Here is a 19,344-nt window from a genome sequence, read left to right as displayed (position 1 = left end):
TCTGAGAAACAGAACTAAAAACAGGCATTTTTAAGACACAGCGACTTAGGAATGTCGACACGAACCCACACTGGTGCCTTCATGGGGGTGAGTACCTTAATGAAACCATTACCTTCTAGTAACATCAGAGGCTTTCCGAACAAGGCGAGAATGCAAGGGGAAGGCTCGCGTCTGCACCCTTTACAGGACAGCACAATGTTACCGACTGATCGTTTTTCACCAGCTTCATCAGATAAATTTTAAGAAAAACTTAAAAATAAATGCTGACCCATGGCTGAAACCTGTCACTTTTCACAGCAGCACTCAACAAGAACTGGGACAATCGAAGAGCAAGTTTTTATGGGGACCCTGTTGCTGCTTTAGATTCTGATGTAATTGAAGAGGAAAAGAGACCTTTCAATGAGTCCCAGAAAAATCACTAATCTTCTATCTGCATGAAAAAAGCCAGGGAAGTGAACACAGTATCTTACAGAGTGAAGAAGGCCACAAGAACAAGAGAGGGTGATTGATCGATTAATTTATTCTCTTTTAAAACTTGGAAATTAGGCAACTAAAATAAGCACATTGCTCCTTCCCCATCTCTGGGTAGTGCCATCACCAGAGTGGGCAGTGCCCGGACAGCAGGCTGTGCCTGTAGGGTGGGGAGGCCCTCGCCCAGCGCCAGGAAGGGCTTACAGAGTGAGGGGACGGGCTCAAACTAATGACTGCCTCTGCTTTGTTTTAGCAGTTTCCTTACAGATGAATGGGTTTCGAGGGCTAAGTTATTATTAGTTTTCAATTCCTTGTAATTTGATACCAAAACATATCAAAAATAATAAGCTAAAACAATATTCAAACCCATATTTTATTGGCTTTAATTACACACTTCAGTATTTACAAAGTTAAAGTTTAAATGAAAAGTCTCTATTGTACTGTATAAAAAAAATAACTACAGCCCAAATTCAAGTGCCCTGGGGCACGTACATCTCAATCAGAGCTCAGAATCAGTGACTGCGTCAGGAACCAGGCAGTACTCTGTGTTACAACAAAGCAGTTTATTTGTGATCAGTGTTTGAGACTCTATACATCCTTCACAAATTTAATTTTACATAATCTGATACTCCTCTTAAAACTTAAACTTTGAACTTCTAGACTTATTTCCCTAGAACAGAAGGGCTGGTATAAGTTATTTTCCAGAAATGAGGTACCGTTTCACAGAACTAGTTTCTTTTTTGTTTGTTTTCAAGTTTTAGAGAACTAAATTTGCATTTGTTAAAATCAAAAAGTAGGAAAGATGTTCTTTACAAATAATTTTGATCAAGTATGTGTTCAAAGAAAGCAGGATAAAAAGGCTTTTTCTCTAACATTCTGTATTGTACTGTATTTGTTGCTCAATAGGAATTAGCTTCTGTCATTTGCTAAAAGAATGAGTAGTGGGGAACAGGATATGTTGGGAATTTCATAACGGGTAACAGAACCATTCTCTTGGGTAAACCTACAGAGAAAAGAAACGGAGAGGACTCCAAATAAGTTTAATAATCCAATAAAAATTTCAGGTTAAAAATATCTTACAGTAATTATCATTAACCTTTTCCAGATTAGTCAGTCAACATGAACCATTTTGGAGGAGACCCACACACCTCTCACAGATCTCCTATTTTGAAATTGCTCCTAATATTTTGATTATCAGTATTTTCCACTCAAAATTAAGAGGGCTATATCGTAGGAAGAATGATATTCAGAAAGCAATTTCATTTGAGTGAGCAGTCATGAATTCTAAAGATCAAAAGCAATGCTACTGATTAATGTTCCAAAGGGACTCCAGAAATCCAGAATGGTTTGCAACCTGGCCCATCACAGGCTGCAGGAGGGCCAGGGAGGCCCGGCAAGTCTCAAAGCACAGCTCTGCGCGCGGCCTCCGCCCCCAGAAAGAGCGCTCCCGCCGGACTCCCGGCCGGGCGCCGATCGTCTCAACGGCTACTGCTGATATTGGCGTGGCAAATCTGGAAAGATTAACTACTTTCTTAATTTTGTAATGAACGAGTTCTTGTGGCCTCACAAACTCCTGCATACTCAAGCATGATTTGAAATCTGCTCCTGTTTCTATTCTAATATTTAACCTATGGAGAAATCACAAAGCAGCAACAGCAGGTATTCAAGAGCACCAGATGATCAGAGGGAAATTACCCCACATGCAACAGCTTTACAAAGGCCAAAAGACATATTTACCTTACAGCCAAAATAAAGCATTGTTTTAGTAGGTTGGCATCACAGTAACATTTAAAAACCAAATCTTTTATGTGAAAAATGGGGGCATCAAATTTCACCAGCTTTGGAAGTCAGTTATATGGCACATGGAAGAGAGGGGCCTTCTGAAGTAGGCGCAGAGGCCACGGGGTGAAAGTATAATGTGAGAGGGAAGGAAGGAACAAGAGAGAAAAATTAAAGACTGAGGAAAAACATGGAATGCAGCTTAAAGCCTAGACAAACCGTGCTTCAAAGAGAGAACTTCAGCTCTAGCGAACCTGCACTAAAGAACGCGAGACTTCACTCTGCCTGAAAAAAAGACACAGACTTCACCACCTGTCCCAGCAGGCAGGCGCTCTGCCGCTCACACAAGACACGGCACGACGGACCAGTGAGTCAGGATGCATTTGGACAAACTGCCCAGACCTAATTCACAGGAGGGATGAGGTGGTCAGGACACCCACAAGTTGCTGAATGGTAAAAGCAAATGTCCAAAACCACAAGGAGCTAGATAGAGAATTTGAATTTAGAAGAAATTCTGGGCGAAAACACTTTCTCTTGAGCAAGTTCTCAATTCCTAATCACCCCACACCAGGGATGTGGGGGACCTGGGGAAGCTCTGACCAAACCGGAGTGTTCCAGAGGAAACACCTGGGTAGAGGAGGAAACCCCAAACTTGGCCCTGTGCTGTAGAGAAAACGCACCCCAAACATTGACACTCACAGCTTCTCCACATCTTTCCAGGACAGAAATAGTCTATCTTAATGGGGAAAGTAGTCAAACTCTTCATTTTCTACTTATTGTTTACAGTTAGGAAATCAGATGAAGCTTCAATTTAGCAATGTCTTAGGGACCCATAATTTTCACATGAACAAAAATGGAAAAGCTGATGCATGAGGAGAGAAAGCATAATGAAGGGTCCTGAGACTCGGGGAGGACTGAGGCCACAAGTAGCGGGACAGTCCATGTCCTTCCCCTGCTGTGTGCGTGCACCTCCAGCCCGAGGTCGCACCAACACACGCTCACGCGTGCACGCGCACACACTCGCACCCCGCGCTCTCACACGCGCACACATGCTCTCTTCTCTCGGTGGCAGACATCCTGCAGATGACTGACCGACGACATGCAGCGCCTCGGGGGAACCGTCTCAGAGGGCATATCACTGACTCCAAACCTACTGCCTCCATTGCCACATAAACCTCATTCAAAAGTTGTCCAAAGGGCCACTGAGTTTCATTTCTCCATTTACTTTATTTGTTTCTTTATTTATTTTTGGAGGGCGAGGGGACACTCCTATGACTGTGTAACATGTACCACAGACGTTCTGCAGTAAGCACTTCAGTAACTGCAGGGACAGCCCGCCGCCGTGCCGGGGCTTCTTACGCCACCTCTAAAGCAAAGTTTACGGAAAAGGAGGATGGCTAGAAATTTGAAGTGAACGTTTCCTAACCCTAACTCAAGTCACCCACACGGTTTCAAGCCAGAAACTTCAATGCTGCCACGTAACCGATGAGCAGTCAAGCTAGAAACCGGGTATGGCCCTTCAGTAGCCTTTGAATGGAGTATCAGTTGGCTGTAAGAAGAACTACTTAAAATACTTAATTTCAATATGGTCAGAAACAGGCAATTAGAACAGGCAGTCCTTCAATCAGGCAAAGCAGAGAGAAGAGCAACTCCAACCAAACCAAGAACCACAAGGTTGTGGCATTTTCAAAGGAAATTTAAGTTGGGTCACTAGAATGAATAGGTCTGAGATCCTCCAATTCATTTAAAGAAACCCTGGCGACAAACTGTGCTCTAGACTGCTGGGACAGCGCTGCTAGGAGGAGAAATCAGAAAGATGGCGTACATACCATAGGCAGGGGCGGCGGGGCTGTAACCATACGGCGCTCCGTAGCCTGGGACAAAGAGGAGAAAGCAGATCAGTCCAGAACAAAGGGCACTCGAAGAGTCCTGGCCCAATTCACAAGCACCGCCGGGCCTGGCATCTAGGGCCCTGAGGACTTCTAGATGTCGGATGAACGAGAGCCGTTCGCACAACGGCCGCCCCTCCACTCCTGCTTACCAGGGGGGTTCTTCCCACGGCCTGCGAGCTTCTCCTCACCCACCAGAGTACTCTTCCTCCTCGCACTTACCACGCTGGGTTCTAATTACCGACTCTGTGTCTGTGTCCCCCACCAGAGTGACAGACACCAAGTCTGACACCTTTACATCACCGCAACTTGGCAGAAGGTCTGTCACATAATAACCACTCCCTAAATATCATTTGTTGAACAAAGAAACACTTAGAATCACTCAAATTACCAATTTTGTTAAAGCTGGAAAACAGAACTTTCCAGGTCTCTTCAGAAGGCAGTGACAGAAAAGGCTACAGCCTCTACTGATGCTAAAAGACAGGCATGTGGATCAGGCTGTGGGCTCAGGGACAAGGTCCAGTCCCCTGATAATCTGAATTCCTGGCCCCAGCACAGAGGCTCTCAGTGAATGCTGGCAAAACTAACATTAGCATCTGGTGCCTAAGGAAAAGGCTCACACTGTCAATAAAAACAAGTCGAAAGAACAGAGAAGTTTTTGAATCAATTTGTTCTGGCACTAGTTTCTTCTATGTCTCTAAACATTTAATTTCTGAGTTGTCGTTCCATATTTGTGAAATAAGAAATCTCCCAAGCTTCTTTATAGTGTAGTAGGGATTAGAAATACTGTGTTAACAGAAGCCCCAATCTTTAACCTTTCAATAAAACAACTTTAAAAAATATAAATACTGGGGCACCTGGGTGGCTCAGTCAGTTAAGCATCCGACTTCAGCCCAGGTCATGATCTGACACTTTGTGAGTTCTAGCCCCTTACTGGGCTCTGTGCTGACAGCTCAGAACCTGGAACCTGCTTCAGATCGTGTGTCTCCCTCTCTCTACCCCGCCCCACTTGTACTCTCTCAATAAATAAATCCATTTTTTAAAAATATCTATAAATGTTAAATTGCTTGGGTAAATCTTTAGGGAAATTGGGATCTAAAATAGAATGGGGTGGGGAGGCAGGAGCACACCCGGGCAGCTCAGTCGATCAGGCATCTAACTCCTGATTTCAGTTCAGGTCATGATCTCACAGTTCATGGGATCAAGCCCCACATCCAGCTCCACACTGACAACAAGGAGCCTGCTTGGGATTCTTTCGCTCCTACCTCTCTTCCCCTCCCCTATTCGCACTCTCTCTCAAAATAAATTATTTTTCTTAATAAAATATTTAAATAATAAAACAAAACCGAACAAAGGGAGCCTGGGTGGTTCAGTCAGTTGAGCATGCAACTCTGGGTTTTGGCTCAAGCCATGATCCCAAGGTCATGGACGGAGCCCCACGTCCCACTCCTCACTGAGCATGAAACCTGTTTAGGACTCTCTCTCTCCCTCTTTCTCTACCCCTCCCCGGCTCATGCTCTAAAAAAACAAATAAAAATAAAACAGAATAGAACAGAACAGAACAAAACCTACATGGTCTCTTCACGCTGTACCTAAAACAAATCAGGCTTTTTTTTTGCTTTTTTTTTTAACATTACAACCCCTTCTCTATAATCATTTCTGCTACTTGCAAGGATTGTTTTCCTCCTTACCTAGCTGCCCAACTACAACTCATCCTTTATATCAGGACCAAATATCACCTCCTCCGTAAAGTCTCCTGGGTTTGCTGTTCACGCCTGTGCCCGCCCCCCGCCCCCAGGTTACAACTTGCATCACATTGCACCGTGTTTACTCAAGTGTTTGTTCCTACCTCACATGACCTCAAGCATTCACTGGGGGAGATGTTAGTCAATCTTCGAATGCCCAGTTCCAAATCTCTTGATTAAAGAATACACCCAAATGTATGCTGAGTGAGTAAACTGCTTTCAGGCACTAACTGAAACGTTTCCAGAGAGATGAAAATTTTCACTTGCTAGTCTTTACTACAGTTGCATAAAACTGGGGATAGGGCAAGGAAGCCTTAGCCTTTAGTCTTAATTATAGTCTTTAGTGCTCCCTAAATCCTGTATTTCTAGAAGGTACAATGCAGCTGAAAGCAGCAGTAGGAAATATGAAGTAGGAACAGTATCAGAGGCCAAAAGAGAAATTAATACTTTAAAAAGAAGTTTGTACATCACATCTATTCCAGGAAAAGGTCACTAGCTGGACGGCCACAGCTAGAGTTTCAAGGGTTTTACCAAAGCCTCCTTAAGGAGCTAGGAAACCACAACTACTAAGCTGGCCCCTGGTCAGGCTGTGGGACTTGAACCTCGACTCCGCTTTCAGTAGCAAGGTGACTCTGTGCCTGTTACTTAACCTCTCTGAGCCTCACAGTCCTATACAGTAATTGAGTTGGCAGGGGAATGTATTTAAATAATGTATGTCAGAATACTTACTACGGTCCCTGCTGCACAGAGTACACTCCGCAGATGGCACACAACCTATCCGTAATCTAATTGACCTAATCTCAATCTCTCTAGGCTATAAAAGAACTTCATTTTTAAAAGCTTCAGGAGACAGGCCTTTTCAAAGAGGTCAATGTGATGACATAAGAGAAAAGCTACTATAAAGCCAATGAGCCTGGCAACAAGCAGACCCACACGATGCCTTCCACGATGACCGCCACTAGATGGCTGCTCCCCGCTCGGGCGGGGATTCGGCATCAAAGACCAAGCAACCACAGACACTCCCTGACGACGAAGCCCCCACTGAACATGTAAGCACAGGCACCGAAGTTCATCTCAATAACCTGCCTGGTATCATTAACAAAAGCTGCTTCCTTTGAATAATGACTGAATAAGACAAGAGAGTATTAAACATCAGTAGAAACAGTGAGATGCACAGAAGAGTGTCTTAGGCTGGGACATATAAACAGAATCAAACCATGGGGAACCTCGCCTCTTCCGTCTCCCTCCCGCCTCATCCTTCAGCAGTCTTCTGATATGGCAAAGTACCGACCCAGTTCCTCTCGCTGAAAATGCTGGGAGAAATCCTTGAAACCTCCCTCTTTTTCCATTTTCCACATCAAATCCATTAATTGGGCTTCTGCGGGAGGTCTTCTTGCCGCACATCTACTTCCCTGCACCTGCTGGACATACTCCCTCACTATCTCTGCCCTGAGCTACGAGTTTACCAAAACCTTCTAACTTGTCTTTTCACAGCCACTTCTATCCCTATGATCTAGTCTTCACACTATATACAGTGATCTTTATGAAAAAGCCTGATCTTCTCACTTCTTTCCTTAGAACCCTTCATGACTTCCCACTGCACTTAGCATTCTAAGGCCAAAATCCAAACCACGGCCTCCAGGACTGGGATTGAGCATCCGGCGTTAGCTGAAATCACTTCCTATCCTTGTCATGTCTCCCTGCCCCTCCCCACCAAACACACACACACACACACAATGCTCTCCACACTACAAACACCGTGGCCTTCCTCCATCCTTCTCACCAGCCAGGTGAGACCACAGCACAAGGTCTCTGCATATGCTGTTCCCTCTGTGTGCAACACTCTTCCTCCCAAGTCTTCTCTGAGTTAACTCCTCCTCATACTCCAAAGCTCAGGTCAAGTGTCACTTTTTTTGAAGAAGCCTTTAGGCCCCAAAGCCTAGACCCAGTTTCTCTGTTACGTTCCCTCACATACATACCCTCGTCCTTCTTTACAATCTTTACAGTTTAAAATTGTGATTATTTGATCAGCATGTCTCACCCCATCATAAGCCACATGATAGTAAAATCCCAAAGCAGGCACGTGGCATTTAAATGAGTGAATATATTCTTTATATGACACATCTTTGAGCTACGCCACCACTGGGATCAACTCCTACAAGTATAATTCCAAAACCACATCATCCACAGAACTTCCCAAATAGCCCATTCTCTTTCTTAAACAAACAAACAAACAAACAAACAAACAATGGGACACCTGGGTGGTTCAGGTAATTAAGTGTCTGGTATCAGCTCAGGTCATCATCTCAAGGTTTGTGGGTCTGAGCCCTGCATCAGGCTCTCTGCTGTCAGTGTGCAGCCCCCTGCGGATCCTCTATCCCCTCTCTGCCCCTCTTATCTCCTCAGAAATAAACTTACACACACACACACACACACACAATATGTAAGTGAATTTCTTAGGGATGTTACATAAAATATAATGGTGGGATAAGATTCAATTCCTTATGACAATTTCGTCTTGACCACCAATTACAAGCAGTTAACTTGTCAAGTTAAAGGTTCCATGAATTCAAGTAAGTAAACTTAATAAGGAGGAGGACGGGGAGGAGGGTGCCTGGGTGGCTCAGTCAGTTAAGCATCTGACTCTTGCTTTTGGCTCAGGTCATGATCTCACATTTTCATGAGTTCAAGCCCCATGTCAGGCTCTGTGCTAACAGTGCCGAGATCTCTCTCTCTGTCCCTCCCCAGCACACGCTGTCTCTGTCTCTTTCAAAATAAACTCTAGGGCCGCCTGGGTGGCTCAGTCAGTTAAGCGGCCGGCTTCAGCTCAGGTCATGATCTCATGGTTCATGGGTTCCAGCCCCGCGTCGGGCTCTGTGCTGACAGCTAGCTCAGAGCCTGGAGCCTGCTTCAGATTCTGTGTCTTCCTCTCTCTTTAACCCTCCTCTGCTCATTCTGTCTCTGTCTCTCAAAAATAAAAAAAATAAATAAAAAATAAAAAACTCAAAATAAACTCTAAAAAGTTCCATACATTCAATATTGCAGACAACCTGACTTTAATGAGACAGCTATACATCTACAGCTGAAATGACATAAAGTATTAGAACAGAAGGCAAAAGGTGGGCGTCTTTTCCCATCTCCCTCAAGCCACGTGGTGAAATGGGAAGAATATAAACTCTGTGACTGCAAACACCTACATTCAAATCTCTGCTCTGATGCTTGTTATATGTCTCAGACTGAGCTAGCGGCCTTCTCCCACTGAACTTTAGTTCCCTCATCTAGAAAACGGAAATAATTTCTACTTGAGGAAACACCGTGAAGATTAAAAAGCAATTAAGTGAAATCATTTATGCAAAAGTATCTGGTGTATAGTAAGCGCTGAATAAATAAGTTCCCCTTTTTTTTCCTGTACTTCTGTAGCCTTTATTGAATCCCAAACACTGAGCTACAGAAGCGCTATTAACAGCAGGCTCCCCACCACGGCCCCGCGAGGGAGTCTCTCTCACCTGCAGCTTCCCTCTCCTGTCACACCCAGCCACCTCCAGGGCCCCCTGAACGCACCCTGCTCAAGGACCGCACTCCTCAATCCATGGAGTGGCTCTTGGCTTCCTCACTGTCAAAAGACGGCCCCTCAACCATGTGCGATATTCCTCGTGTGTCACCTCCCGCCAGGAAGCCTCTAGTCCCTTGGCGGATGCCAGGGGAAAACCTATGACACTCCACAGAGTCTCTTTTTTTGGATTTCCACGCGCACCCATCTTACACTTCTGCTCTGTCTCCGGAGACCGTGGATAGCCCCGGGAAATAAAGGAGATGCTGTTCTTCAAAGCCTGGCCCAGAAGAGGAAGCAGGCCTCCCACAGGCCGTACCGTACCTGGAGCTATGTAGCCAGGAGCAGCTGCAGCCCCCACAAAAGCTCCCCTCGTTAGAGCTCCTCTTCCTCTGCCCCGAACAGCCTGGGCCGCTGCAGACACGGCCGCATTCACAACACCCTTTGCCTGTTAAAAATGACACATTTTCATTACTGAGAAAAATACGAACTAATACCCCACCATCTCTGTACTGCACAACCTCTATGAGAAACTTGAGCCTCTAGATGAGTCAGTAAGTTGTCTATGACCTTGAACCTTAATTTATCATCTATAAAATAAAATGACACCTACCTTGCAGAGCCTTTCTGGAGAATATGCTGGCTCATAAAAGAATGCAAATAATTTCTTCCTTTCACTTGAGGGCTACCCAGATAAGAGTTCATGTTCTATACACAAATATCAGTAGGAAAATTACATTCAAAGTCATTTTTGGCCTGACTAAAGGAATATGGACACTTGACACCTAGTTCTCCACTGAATTCTCCAACCACAAACAAAAAGTACTGCAACAACCAACCACCAAGAATTAGCTGTGAGCCTGAGTGGGGTTAAAACACTCACTCACTCACACACACACACACACACACACACACACACACACACACACCACACACACACACTGAACTACGACAGGAAGGCCGAAAATGAGAATTCCAGGTCAGGTGACTTCTTTGAGATGGTTTCTGCTGCTCTATGTGTACGTGTGTGTACCAGTCATTAAATAAATACCGCCTCTAACGTCCCCTCTTGCTCTAAAATGCCATGGGACTCCGGTAAAGTCACATAATCTCTGTGTCTACCGGGGTCTCCTCACTAATCGTACAACGAGGAAAATAACACCCACTTTGTTCTCTTTTCTTCAGAGTAGAAAGAGCAACTGAGAAAATAGAAAACTCTGAAGAGTAGAACAGATAAGGTCCAACAGAACTCAAGTATGCTAAAACATCCCTGTGAAAATTGAAATTTTAAAAAGTCAAGAATATCTAGTTTTAAATTAAACACTACACTTATTTTCTTTTAACATAAAGACACAACAAAAACTCAAACTAGAAACTACTAGAATTCCCTACTGTAACCAAGGAACAGGGAAAGAGATGCAGAGCCTCAAAGCTCACTGTGGAATAAAGTCACCAAGATCTCAAACAGCTTAAACATTCAGAGCATACCCACAGTTATCTCACACTGAAAAATCATCAGCTTTCATCCCTCCTGGGAGCACCTGTACTACCAGAAATAAGTGGGGAGAAGACAGTTTCAAGGTCAATGTATCTGCACAGGGACAGCCATTTTTCTATTTGGCTGGAAAAAAAATGCAGCCCACACATCCAAAATAGAGTGCTTCCTGGCTGTCAGGCACACTGAACACACGAGTTTTATAGCTTCTAGTATGGAAAATTTCTAAAAATGGGTGAACTTCATGCAGACATCTTTTGTTGTTTTGGTTTTGTTTTTTTTTTTTAACACAGTTTAATCCAAGTAGTCAGGAAGTAACAATCTGGTGGCAGCAGTGTGACTCCGCCCAAATCGAACTCATGTCTACTAGAACCAAGCTGAACTACCTAATAACTATCTGCACCTGCTTTTTAAACACTAAAATGACCCAATACAAGATGTACCTCATGGTAAAAAACATACCAAAACAAACAAGGTAACAATTATCTTTCTACCAATTTAGTACATATCCTGGAAGGTTTTAGGAAAATAAAATCCACTTGTTCTCTTTCCACATGGGTACCAGTGCAATTTAAACACTTTATTTATATTTCATATCGCAGTAAAAGTTAGTTCTCCTTGTTTATATTTTGAATCCTAGAATTTAAATAACGTTTATTACAATAAGTAAAAGAGAAAACAAATTTCTAAGATGTCTATAATACGCAAGAGAATGTCAAGTCTTCGGAAGGAGCAGAACCTAGCTTAAAGAGATCCTACCACCAGTTTGCTACGCTACTAAAAGCAGTGTCTTCATTTCTTTGGGCCTTATTTCCTCATCTGTAAAACGAGATAAATTCTACCCACCCCCAGTAGACTCAGCACATGTAAAAGAAACTAAATCAACTTGTAATACAGAATCGTAAATAATCTCAGCTTCCTCCTATTAAACATTTTCAAGTGACTTGTTTCTGCCACATTACTGCACCAACGCTTCCCACCAGGGAGAGAGCATGTCTCATATTCACTAATGTATCTCTTTTGCCCACACAATCATGCACATGGTATAGGCCTAGAAAATATTTTTGAATGCATAAATGACAAAAGAACCTGTTACTCAACATCAGGTAATTAGGAGGCCATCTTCTCTAAAGACCTTGTTACAATCCCGAGGCTTCAGCAGCACTGACATTCCCACTGTCAGAAATGAACAAAGTCAAAACAGGGTCAAGTTTTACTGTGTTGCCCCCAAAGGAAAACACAAAACAAATAATGGAAAAGGACAAAACCGGAAAGGAAGTGGAAGTGCATCTGCAGACTCGGATGAAAGTAAGCCCTGCACTCTCGGCAGCTCCCCTGAAACAAAGACCGTATCTTATTAGAGTCCAGATTCCTCAACGCTCGACTTTGTCAAGAGTGACTGAAAGTCCCCAAGTAATACTAATAGCCTCTTTTTAATATATAACTTGCCTACAAAGACCACAGAACAGGGGCTATTATAGTATTCATGATCTAACCCAAAGACAAGGTTGCCAAATGCAAGAAAAAGAAACTTGCGGAAAAACTAAAGTGACACAAAAACAGAAAAGGAAATTTAATTCCAGTATTATTTGTCAAAAGTATTGCAAGGTTTAATCTTAACTCATACCTGAGGGATAATCTTCTTTTTCTTATTATTTGCTGCATTGGGTCCAGAAAACAGCTTCTCCAGGGCAGCTAAAGCTGCACTCGCCTTCGCCACTTTCTTATTGGGACCTGCGCCTCTGAATTTCTGTCCATCTACTTCTACCTAAAATCAAGAACAACACTCTGCAATTATCCCACACAACTCCTCCATATAGTTTTCATTTAAGTGTATCACAGCAAGGGAGACACCAAAGGTCAAACAGCGCCAGAAGAATTAACTCAGTCTAAAACGTTTTTACACACGAGCTCGGATGCCCTGTGTCTCTGAGGAGAGAAGGCCGGCTCGAATCTAGGTACACACCTCCATTACAAAGCGCTTGTCATGGCTTCCACCAGTCTCCGAGATGAGTTCATACTTAAGACCTCTTCTTTTTTCATTGAGCTCCATTACGGGATTTTTGCCACTTGCTGTGAGGATAGGGCCCTGAGTTCTTACCTAAAAGGAGGTTCAATCAAGTAAGAGTTCAGAGTATTAAATTTCTCATTAATACAAGTATACTATGTTTCTGTTGAAAAGAAACTCAAAAAATATACTTTAAAGCATTTAGGGGCTAGGACGTGTGATCACCTCTAAACACAAATGACAAAATATGTCTAAAGGTATGGAATCTCTATAAGCATAAGCATGGCAGTCAGTCATCTAGCCCATCTGCCTCTAAAGTAGGACCGTCTCAGCAGATCAGTATTCAAAAGCAACGTGGCCTTGCCATCACATGGCACTCTAGGGTCTGCTCTGTGATGTTCATGATCTAAGATGAATACTTTAAATGACTAAGTGGACAGAAGAGTTGAGATTCACATGACATCTGAGTGTTCACTGTTTTTCATCTTTAGGGTTAGGAAGAAATAACTCTCAATTTGGGAGATGGTAAGAAAATGTTCCTACACATCTCAGTTCTCCCTGAAGAGATTTAAGGGCACCTAAGGTAAAAACAGTAGGCTACAGACTATGGATTCTGAAATTTAAAAATAAGAACAAAAGCAGTCACTCTCTGTCCAAAGGAGCTAGAGTATAGTGGGAGGGACAGACATAATCACTTTGAAACAGTACATATTATAGAACAGATGTATGTAATGGAGACACAGCAGAAGGAATCATTTTCTAGGGCAATCAGGATAGTTTTCCTGGAAGTGACCTGCAAACTTGACCTTAAAGAGGTAAGTACTGGACCATTAATACGGTAGAAACAAAAGAGAAGGGCACTCTAGACAGAAGAAACAGCCACAGAAAGGCCCAAGAGAAGAAACCTCTGTTTGAGAAATGGCAAGAAGCACAGTTTGGCTGCAGAAGGGAGTGAGGACAGGAAGGTAGGACCCGATTAGAAACGCCGTTGGCTGAGCCAATTAATAAAGGACTTTGCATGCCGTGCAAATGAGCTTTGACGTTATCATCAACTATGGGGAGCCACGGAGAGACTTGAATCTAGAAAATTCATGACTAGATTTGTGTTATAGAAAAAAAAAAAAAACACACCAGGAATGGCAGAGAGAATTCAGTAAGGAAAAGAAGTACTTCATGTAAGGATGTAAAGACTCAAATGAAGAGAAAGGGCAGCACCAAAAATAAAACAAATGACAAAATACTGCAACTATATTCTTGAGAAAGAAAAGACAAAAAGGTTGAGCACTTTTGAGGTTAGAGATCATACCTATAATTTCACCATAGTAACTGCTAAAGAAATGCTGAACAAAGAAATGAATGCCCCAAACCCTTTTTTTGTTACAAACTCAATGGACAGCAAGATTCTCTTAACACACGACTCTATGCTGATTTGGTAAGTGGTTGATGCTGTAGAAAAAGTGAAACACTGGACAACTTTTCAAGCCTAGTTTAATAAACATGCCTGGGTCTTCTGCAATTAAAGAAAAAAATCCCTTCTGAAAAATTTTTATCATCTTTTTAAAATTTCAAAGCCAATTTCCAATCTCTATCTTCAGATGGTAATTAGTAATTTTTGAAACTGGGTCTATGGTAATTACTCTCTGCTTTCTATATCTGAAATCACTTTTATAAAAAAAAAATGAGTCAAGACATACAAATATTTGCATTTTAATATTTTAATTTTAAATGGAGAAAATAAATGAAGAATAAGGGCTTGCTTCCCCCCACACTCATGCCATGACTACATTATAGAGAAACAAAGCATGGACATGACCACTACCAAAACCGCCACCCATGGCTGTACCTGCTATCAGGGCAGCCCACGCTGCTCGCTCTCTCCTTCACTGTCCTGAACTTAATAGTCTGCGTCCCATAATTAATGAGTACCTTCTTCTCCAAGTATTTAGAACACTGCCAGCAAAACACCTTGCCCTGTGTGTGACTATCACCTGTGAATTACTAGTCCTCGCACAAGCCAGGTGCCACAGCCTCTCCACTTGTCCCATGACAAGTCAGGCGTGACTTCACAGGCCTCAGCCTCCCTCTGCTCCTCCACCCCCACCAGCCCAAACGCTGCCTCTCAAACACCTGCTTTCACAGCCCCAGGCCATTATACCTTCTGTTCCTTTCGTCCCCAAATGCCTTCTTTCCACCTCTTCTCCACATAGAAAAATCTTCCTCATCACCTAAAACCTTGCTCACATTTTACTCCCTTTGATTTTTATAGTTGTGTAAGTTTCCTAATCACTTCCTCTTTTGAGATTTCACATTATTATATTCCTTTTGCCATTAAGGCACTTATCACATTACATTATATTTAGGATGAACAGGTCTTTTATGCTTCTAGCCTGAGAACACCTTGAGGCTCTGGACAAAATTTCTGCAGCATCTGGAAGTAAGCAGGTCCTACAAGGGGTTTACAGACTAAAAAAATATATAGTGCACCAAGTCTGATAAATACTCATTCTCTCATAAACGGAAAAAAAATTTTAACATAATGCAACCTTTAAAGCTGTTACTTTAAAGCCAATTTTGCTCATGCAGAATGCAATAACCAAGGGCCCCGTTAATTCCCCCAAATGCTTCATATACTCAGTACTTGGATTTTTGTCCCATTCTATTATCTACGGCAACAAGCTCAGAGGTCAGGACTTACTCAGAGTCTGAGGAACATACTAGATCAGGCTATGCCTCTCTCAGAGCTAGACCGACTCGATGATGACCCACTGCCTCCCACAGCTCAGCATAAACTTCAAATAATCCTAAATCTCCTCTGCCAGATCTTCTGGTTTTTCACTCTTCAGTTATTGTTGATAGTGTTGATACATTATAACTGTGAAATACTGGAAGGAACTTCCATGGCCAGCAAAAAGAAAATGCTAGTTAAATTATGGTACATTCATGTGTTGTGCATTATACAGTTATGGTTATAGATATTTTTTAGGGTTAAGTGAAAAGAAAAAAACAAGATGTAAAATTGCATAGAAATATGATTGCTGTCACAAAAGTACTCCCAGAAAAAAGGCTGGATGGAAATAAACCAAAATACTACTATTACTAATAGCTGCCTCTAGAATATATACATTTGTATATGCTTTTTTCCTTATTCACACTTATCCACATCTCTCAATTTTTCTATAATCTACATATACTACTTTCTTTCTAAGGAAAAAATTCATAAATATACCTCTAAGGTACTGGAGGTTTCAGTTGTAGAATTTCCAGTATTATTGCTTGAGTTTGAAGACACGGTTTCATTTTTGCCTTCATTATCTGATTTTTCATCGGAACTCATACATTCAATATCTGCATCAAAGCCCGTTGGGTATCCCATTGCTTGTAATACCTGTACAAATTACATTAAAATTCAGTTTTATTCAAACATCAGAGACCAATGAGAACAGATGAAATACTGAGAACAAGTTTCAAATCCACAACATTTGAATCTAGGAAACACCTTTCAGGAAGAGCGAGACTGTGTTAAATCCACAACTCCTTGATTAAACAAAGTTTACTTACTAGAATTTCACCACAGAGAATGGGAAAAACATCCTCAGAGTAATTAGGTTTAAATAAAGGATGAAAGAAATGCAAACATGAGGCTGCTTCTGGTTCATTTAATTTGGAGGCAAGAGTTAGAGAAACAGCATAGCCAAATTCAACCAACCAGGTGAGGGGAAAAGTAAAACCGCGTAATGTAAAAAGTACAACAGACTAGAGAAGAAAAGACCTGCCAGTCTAATCCTGTTACTTCTCTGGTCCTCAATTTTCCAATCTGCAAAACAAGAAGACTGATTAGTTGACCTCTAAATTCTATGACTCAATCTATTAGGGGAAATTAGCACAGAAAGGAAATCAAGAAATCGTCACATTGGAACCAATTTACTTGTTAATTATATCTGAACCTTTCTACTACTGCCCTCTTTGCTTTCAATTTAAACCATAATCAACACTTGAAAGGATTCAGTCTCAAGATTTATTCTCTATACTCAGTGAACCAGAAACAGTTTTAGGTTTGTATTTCCATCCCTGTCTCTCAAGGCCTAGTAACTTTATGACTTACCTCAATATCCACTCTTCTATTACCATGCAATGCCTGGCCTTTCTTATTTTTTTTCCAAAATAAAGTTTTCTGAACTGTGTCAGCACATATGTGCGCGTGAGTAAACACACATTCACAAGCATGGCTTTTAATATCTCCTCCCAGACTATACTGCTTTCTAGATATTTACAAGAGAATATGTTCACTAGCATGCTTATAACCCTCTTTCAAGCAGGTTGATGTTGCACTGTTACCAATTTAAAGGTTTATATCAAAATATATGGAGATAGGTTCCTAAAGATCTCTGTACCTATTTCAGTTTCTGAGGACTGTTTTAAGTTGCAGGAGCATAAATGGAATGTTATATTTCTTTTTTTTTTTTTTAATGTTTATTTATTTTTGAGAGACAGAGTGCAAGCAGGGGAGGGTCAGAGAGAGGGGGAGATACAGAATCTGAAGCAGGCTGCAGGCTCTGAGCTGTCAGCACAGAGCCCGACACGGGGCTCGAACCCATGAACTGTGAGATCATGACCTGAGCAAAAGCCGGACGCTTAACCAAATGAGCAACCCAGGCGCCCCAGCTATGTTATATTTCTTTATGACCCCAACTATACCTAAGAGGTATCTCAAAAAACAGTTACGATAACCTGACAAATGAGAGACCAGGCAGCCCAAACTTTATAACCATGGCATCGTCTTTAACAGATTCTGCCAATATAAATAAAACAGTACAACTATAACAAATAGACATACTCTATAACACAAGAACTTGAAATTGATTCACCTAACTCATATGAAGAATTTGGCATTCTGCTGAACATTTTAAATCATAAATACTTTGCAATCACAGGGAGAAAGCCAAGAACCCCTTTTCAATATATTATGTTCTAGAAGTTCTCAAGTAGTACTATACACCAAGTATGTTAACATCTTTTGGTTTATTCTTGTCACTCTTTTATAAAGAAAACACCTTCTCTGAGTCCTGTAATATTTGAAAACTCTCATCCTGAGAGAATAGTTATCAGTCTGGAAGGAACACTAGCTAATATAGGCTGCAAGTCAAAAGTCAAGAGTCACAAATAAATCTCATTTATTCCAAAAAAACTAAAGACATGCAGCTTTTCTTAATTTAATTAAAATAGTTTGATATGACTTATTTAACACCATTTCTCTCTGTGCTCTCCTCACATTTCATATCCATTTATTTACTTGTTATTGTGGCAACACATTCCACTACACTGTAGTTTATACAACTGAGGAGTGATCTCAGGGGATACGGTGCACTTGCAATACACCCCAACTAACAAAAAAAAAAAGTCAAATTAAGTCATTTTTCTATGAACACATGAGAGTATTAACTACTATATGCTACAAGAGTTAAAAAAAAAATGTAATGAGTTCTCAGACCTCTAGAACAAAAGTTTGCTTGGAGTCAACATTAAATTAAAAAAAAGAAAAAAATCTAGTCCACACACAAAACAGTTAAGGTTCAAGTGTCTGGCAAACAAATCAAATCTAATAAACACATCAATTGGGCTGAAAAATCACAAGATGATTCCTGGAAACAAGGTGACTGGTAAATCTAGTGTAACTATGTCCTTCTTCCCCCACGAGGGGGGCTGAGGCGAAGATGATACCCTCAAAGACTATACAAAAGTAAAATGAAAACCCACTCCACCCTCTGGCTCTCAAAGTCCTATCCATGACTTCGGATGGTGGAGAGCTGACGGCTCCAAGAGCCTCTCCAAAGAGCCATCACTCCTTTTGCCCACAATGACTAAAATTCTTTTCATGGAGTATGGCTGATTATGTCCCTGAAGGTGACCTTTGTGAGGGACTGGCAGGAAAAAGAGCCAGAAGAGTAAAGGAAACATTGGCAACTGACCTCCATCACTTCAGGGTGCCTGCTCCTAGGCAGCCAGGCTCCTGTGCAAGAACTGTTTTTTTCTTATTTTGATTTGGTTCTCTGATGTAATTTGTCTTAACAGGTACAGACCCCTACCAAACTACTGAGTAAGGAAGGTAAGAATTTTTATCTACTGGGACCTACTTCCATAAACACTTTTTGGATATAAAACACTCTCAAACTTTTATTTATTTTTTCTTAATGTTTATTTTTGAGAGAGCGGGCGAGCAGGGGAGGAGCAGAGAGGGGGAGACACAAAATCCAAAGCAGGCTCCAGGCTCTGAGCTGTCAGCGCAGAGCCTGATGCAGGGCTCAAATTCACAAACCACAAGATCATGACCTGAGCCAAAGTCAGACACTTAACCAAGAACCAACCACCCAGGCACCCTGAACACTCTCAAGCTCATAAACAAAACCTGA

General features: G+C 41.9%; 1 protein-coding gene across 4 annotated transcripts in view; it reads right to left on the bottom strand.

The window, feature by feature from the left end:
• STRBP (spermatid perinuclear RNA binding protein) overlaps positions 1–19,344 on the bottom strand; it is a 143,479-nt gene that overhangs the window by 13,392 nt on the left and 110,743 nt on the right. For 2 of the 4 annotated variants that reach the window (XM_029920023.1, XM_029920026.1), the window contains 6 exons: positions 16,164–16,322; positions 12,896–13,030; positions 12,557–12,697; positions 9,759–9,882; positions 4,080–4,124; positions 825–1,474 (listed from right to left, as the gene is read on the bottom strand). In XM_029920023.1, coding sequence (XP_029775883.1) covers positions 1,398–1,474; positions 4,080–4,124; positions 9,759–9,882; positions 12,557–12,697; positions 12,896–13,030; positions 16,164–16,322 — 681 coding nt within the window. In that variant the 3' untranslated portion in view covers positions 825–1,397. Of the gene's footprint in view, positions 1–824; positions 1,475–4,079; positions 4,125–9,758; positions 9,883–12,556; positions 12,698–12,895; positions 13,031–16,163; positions 16,323–19,344 lie in introns of those variants that run through there. The other 2 variants (XM_029920024.1, XM_029920025.1) reach the window with 2 other exon arrangements.

Source organism: Suricata suricatta, chromosome 13, assembly GCF_006229205.1.
Source record: "Suricata suricatta isolate VVHF042 chromosome 13, meerkat_22Aug2017_6uvM2_HiC, whole genome shotgun sequence".
NCBI lineage: Eukaryota > Metazoa > Chordata > Mammalia > Carnivora > Herpestidae > Suricata > Suricata suricatta.
Note: the sequence above shows the minus strand (reverse complement) of the source record. Positions and strands in the feature narration are given on the sequence as shown.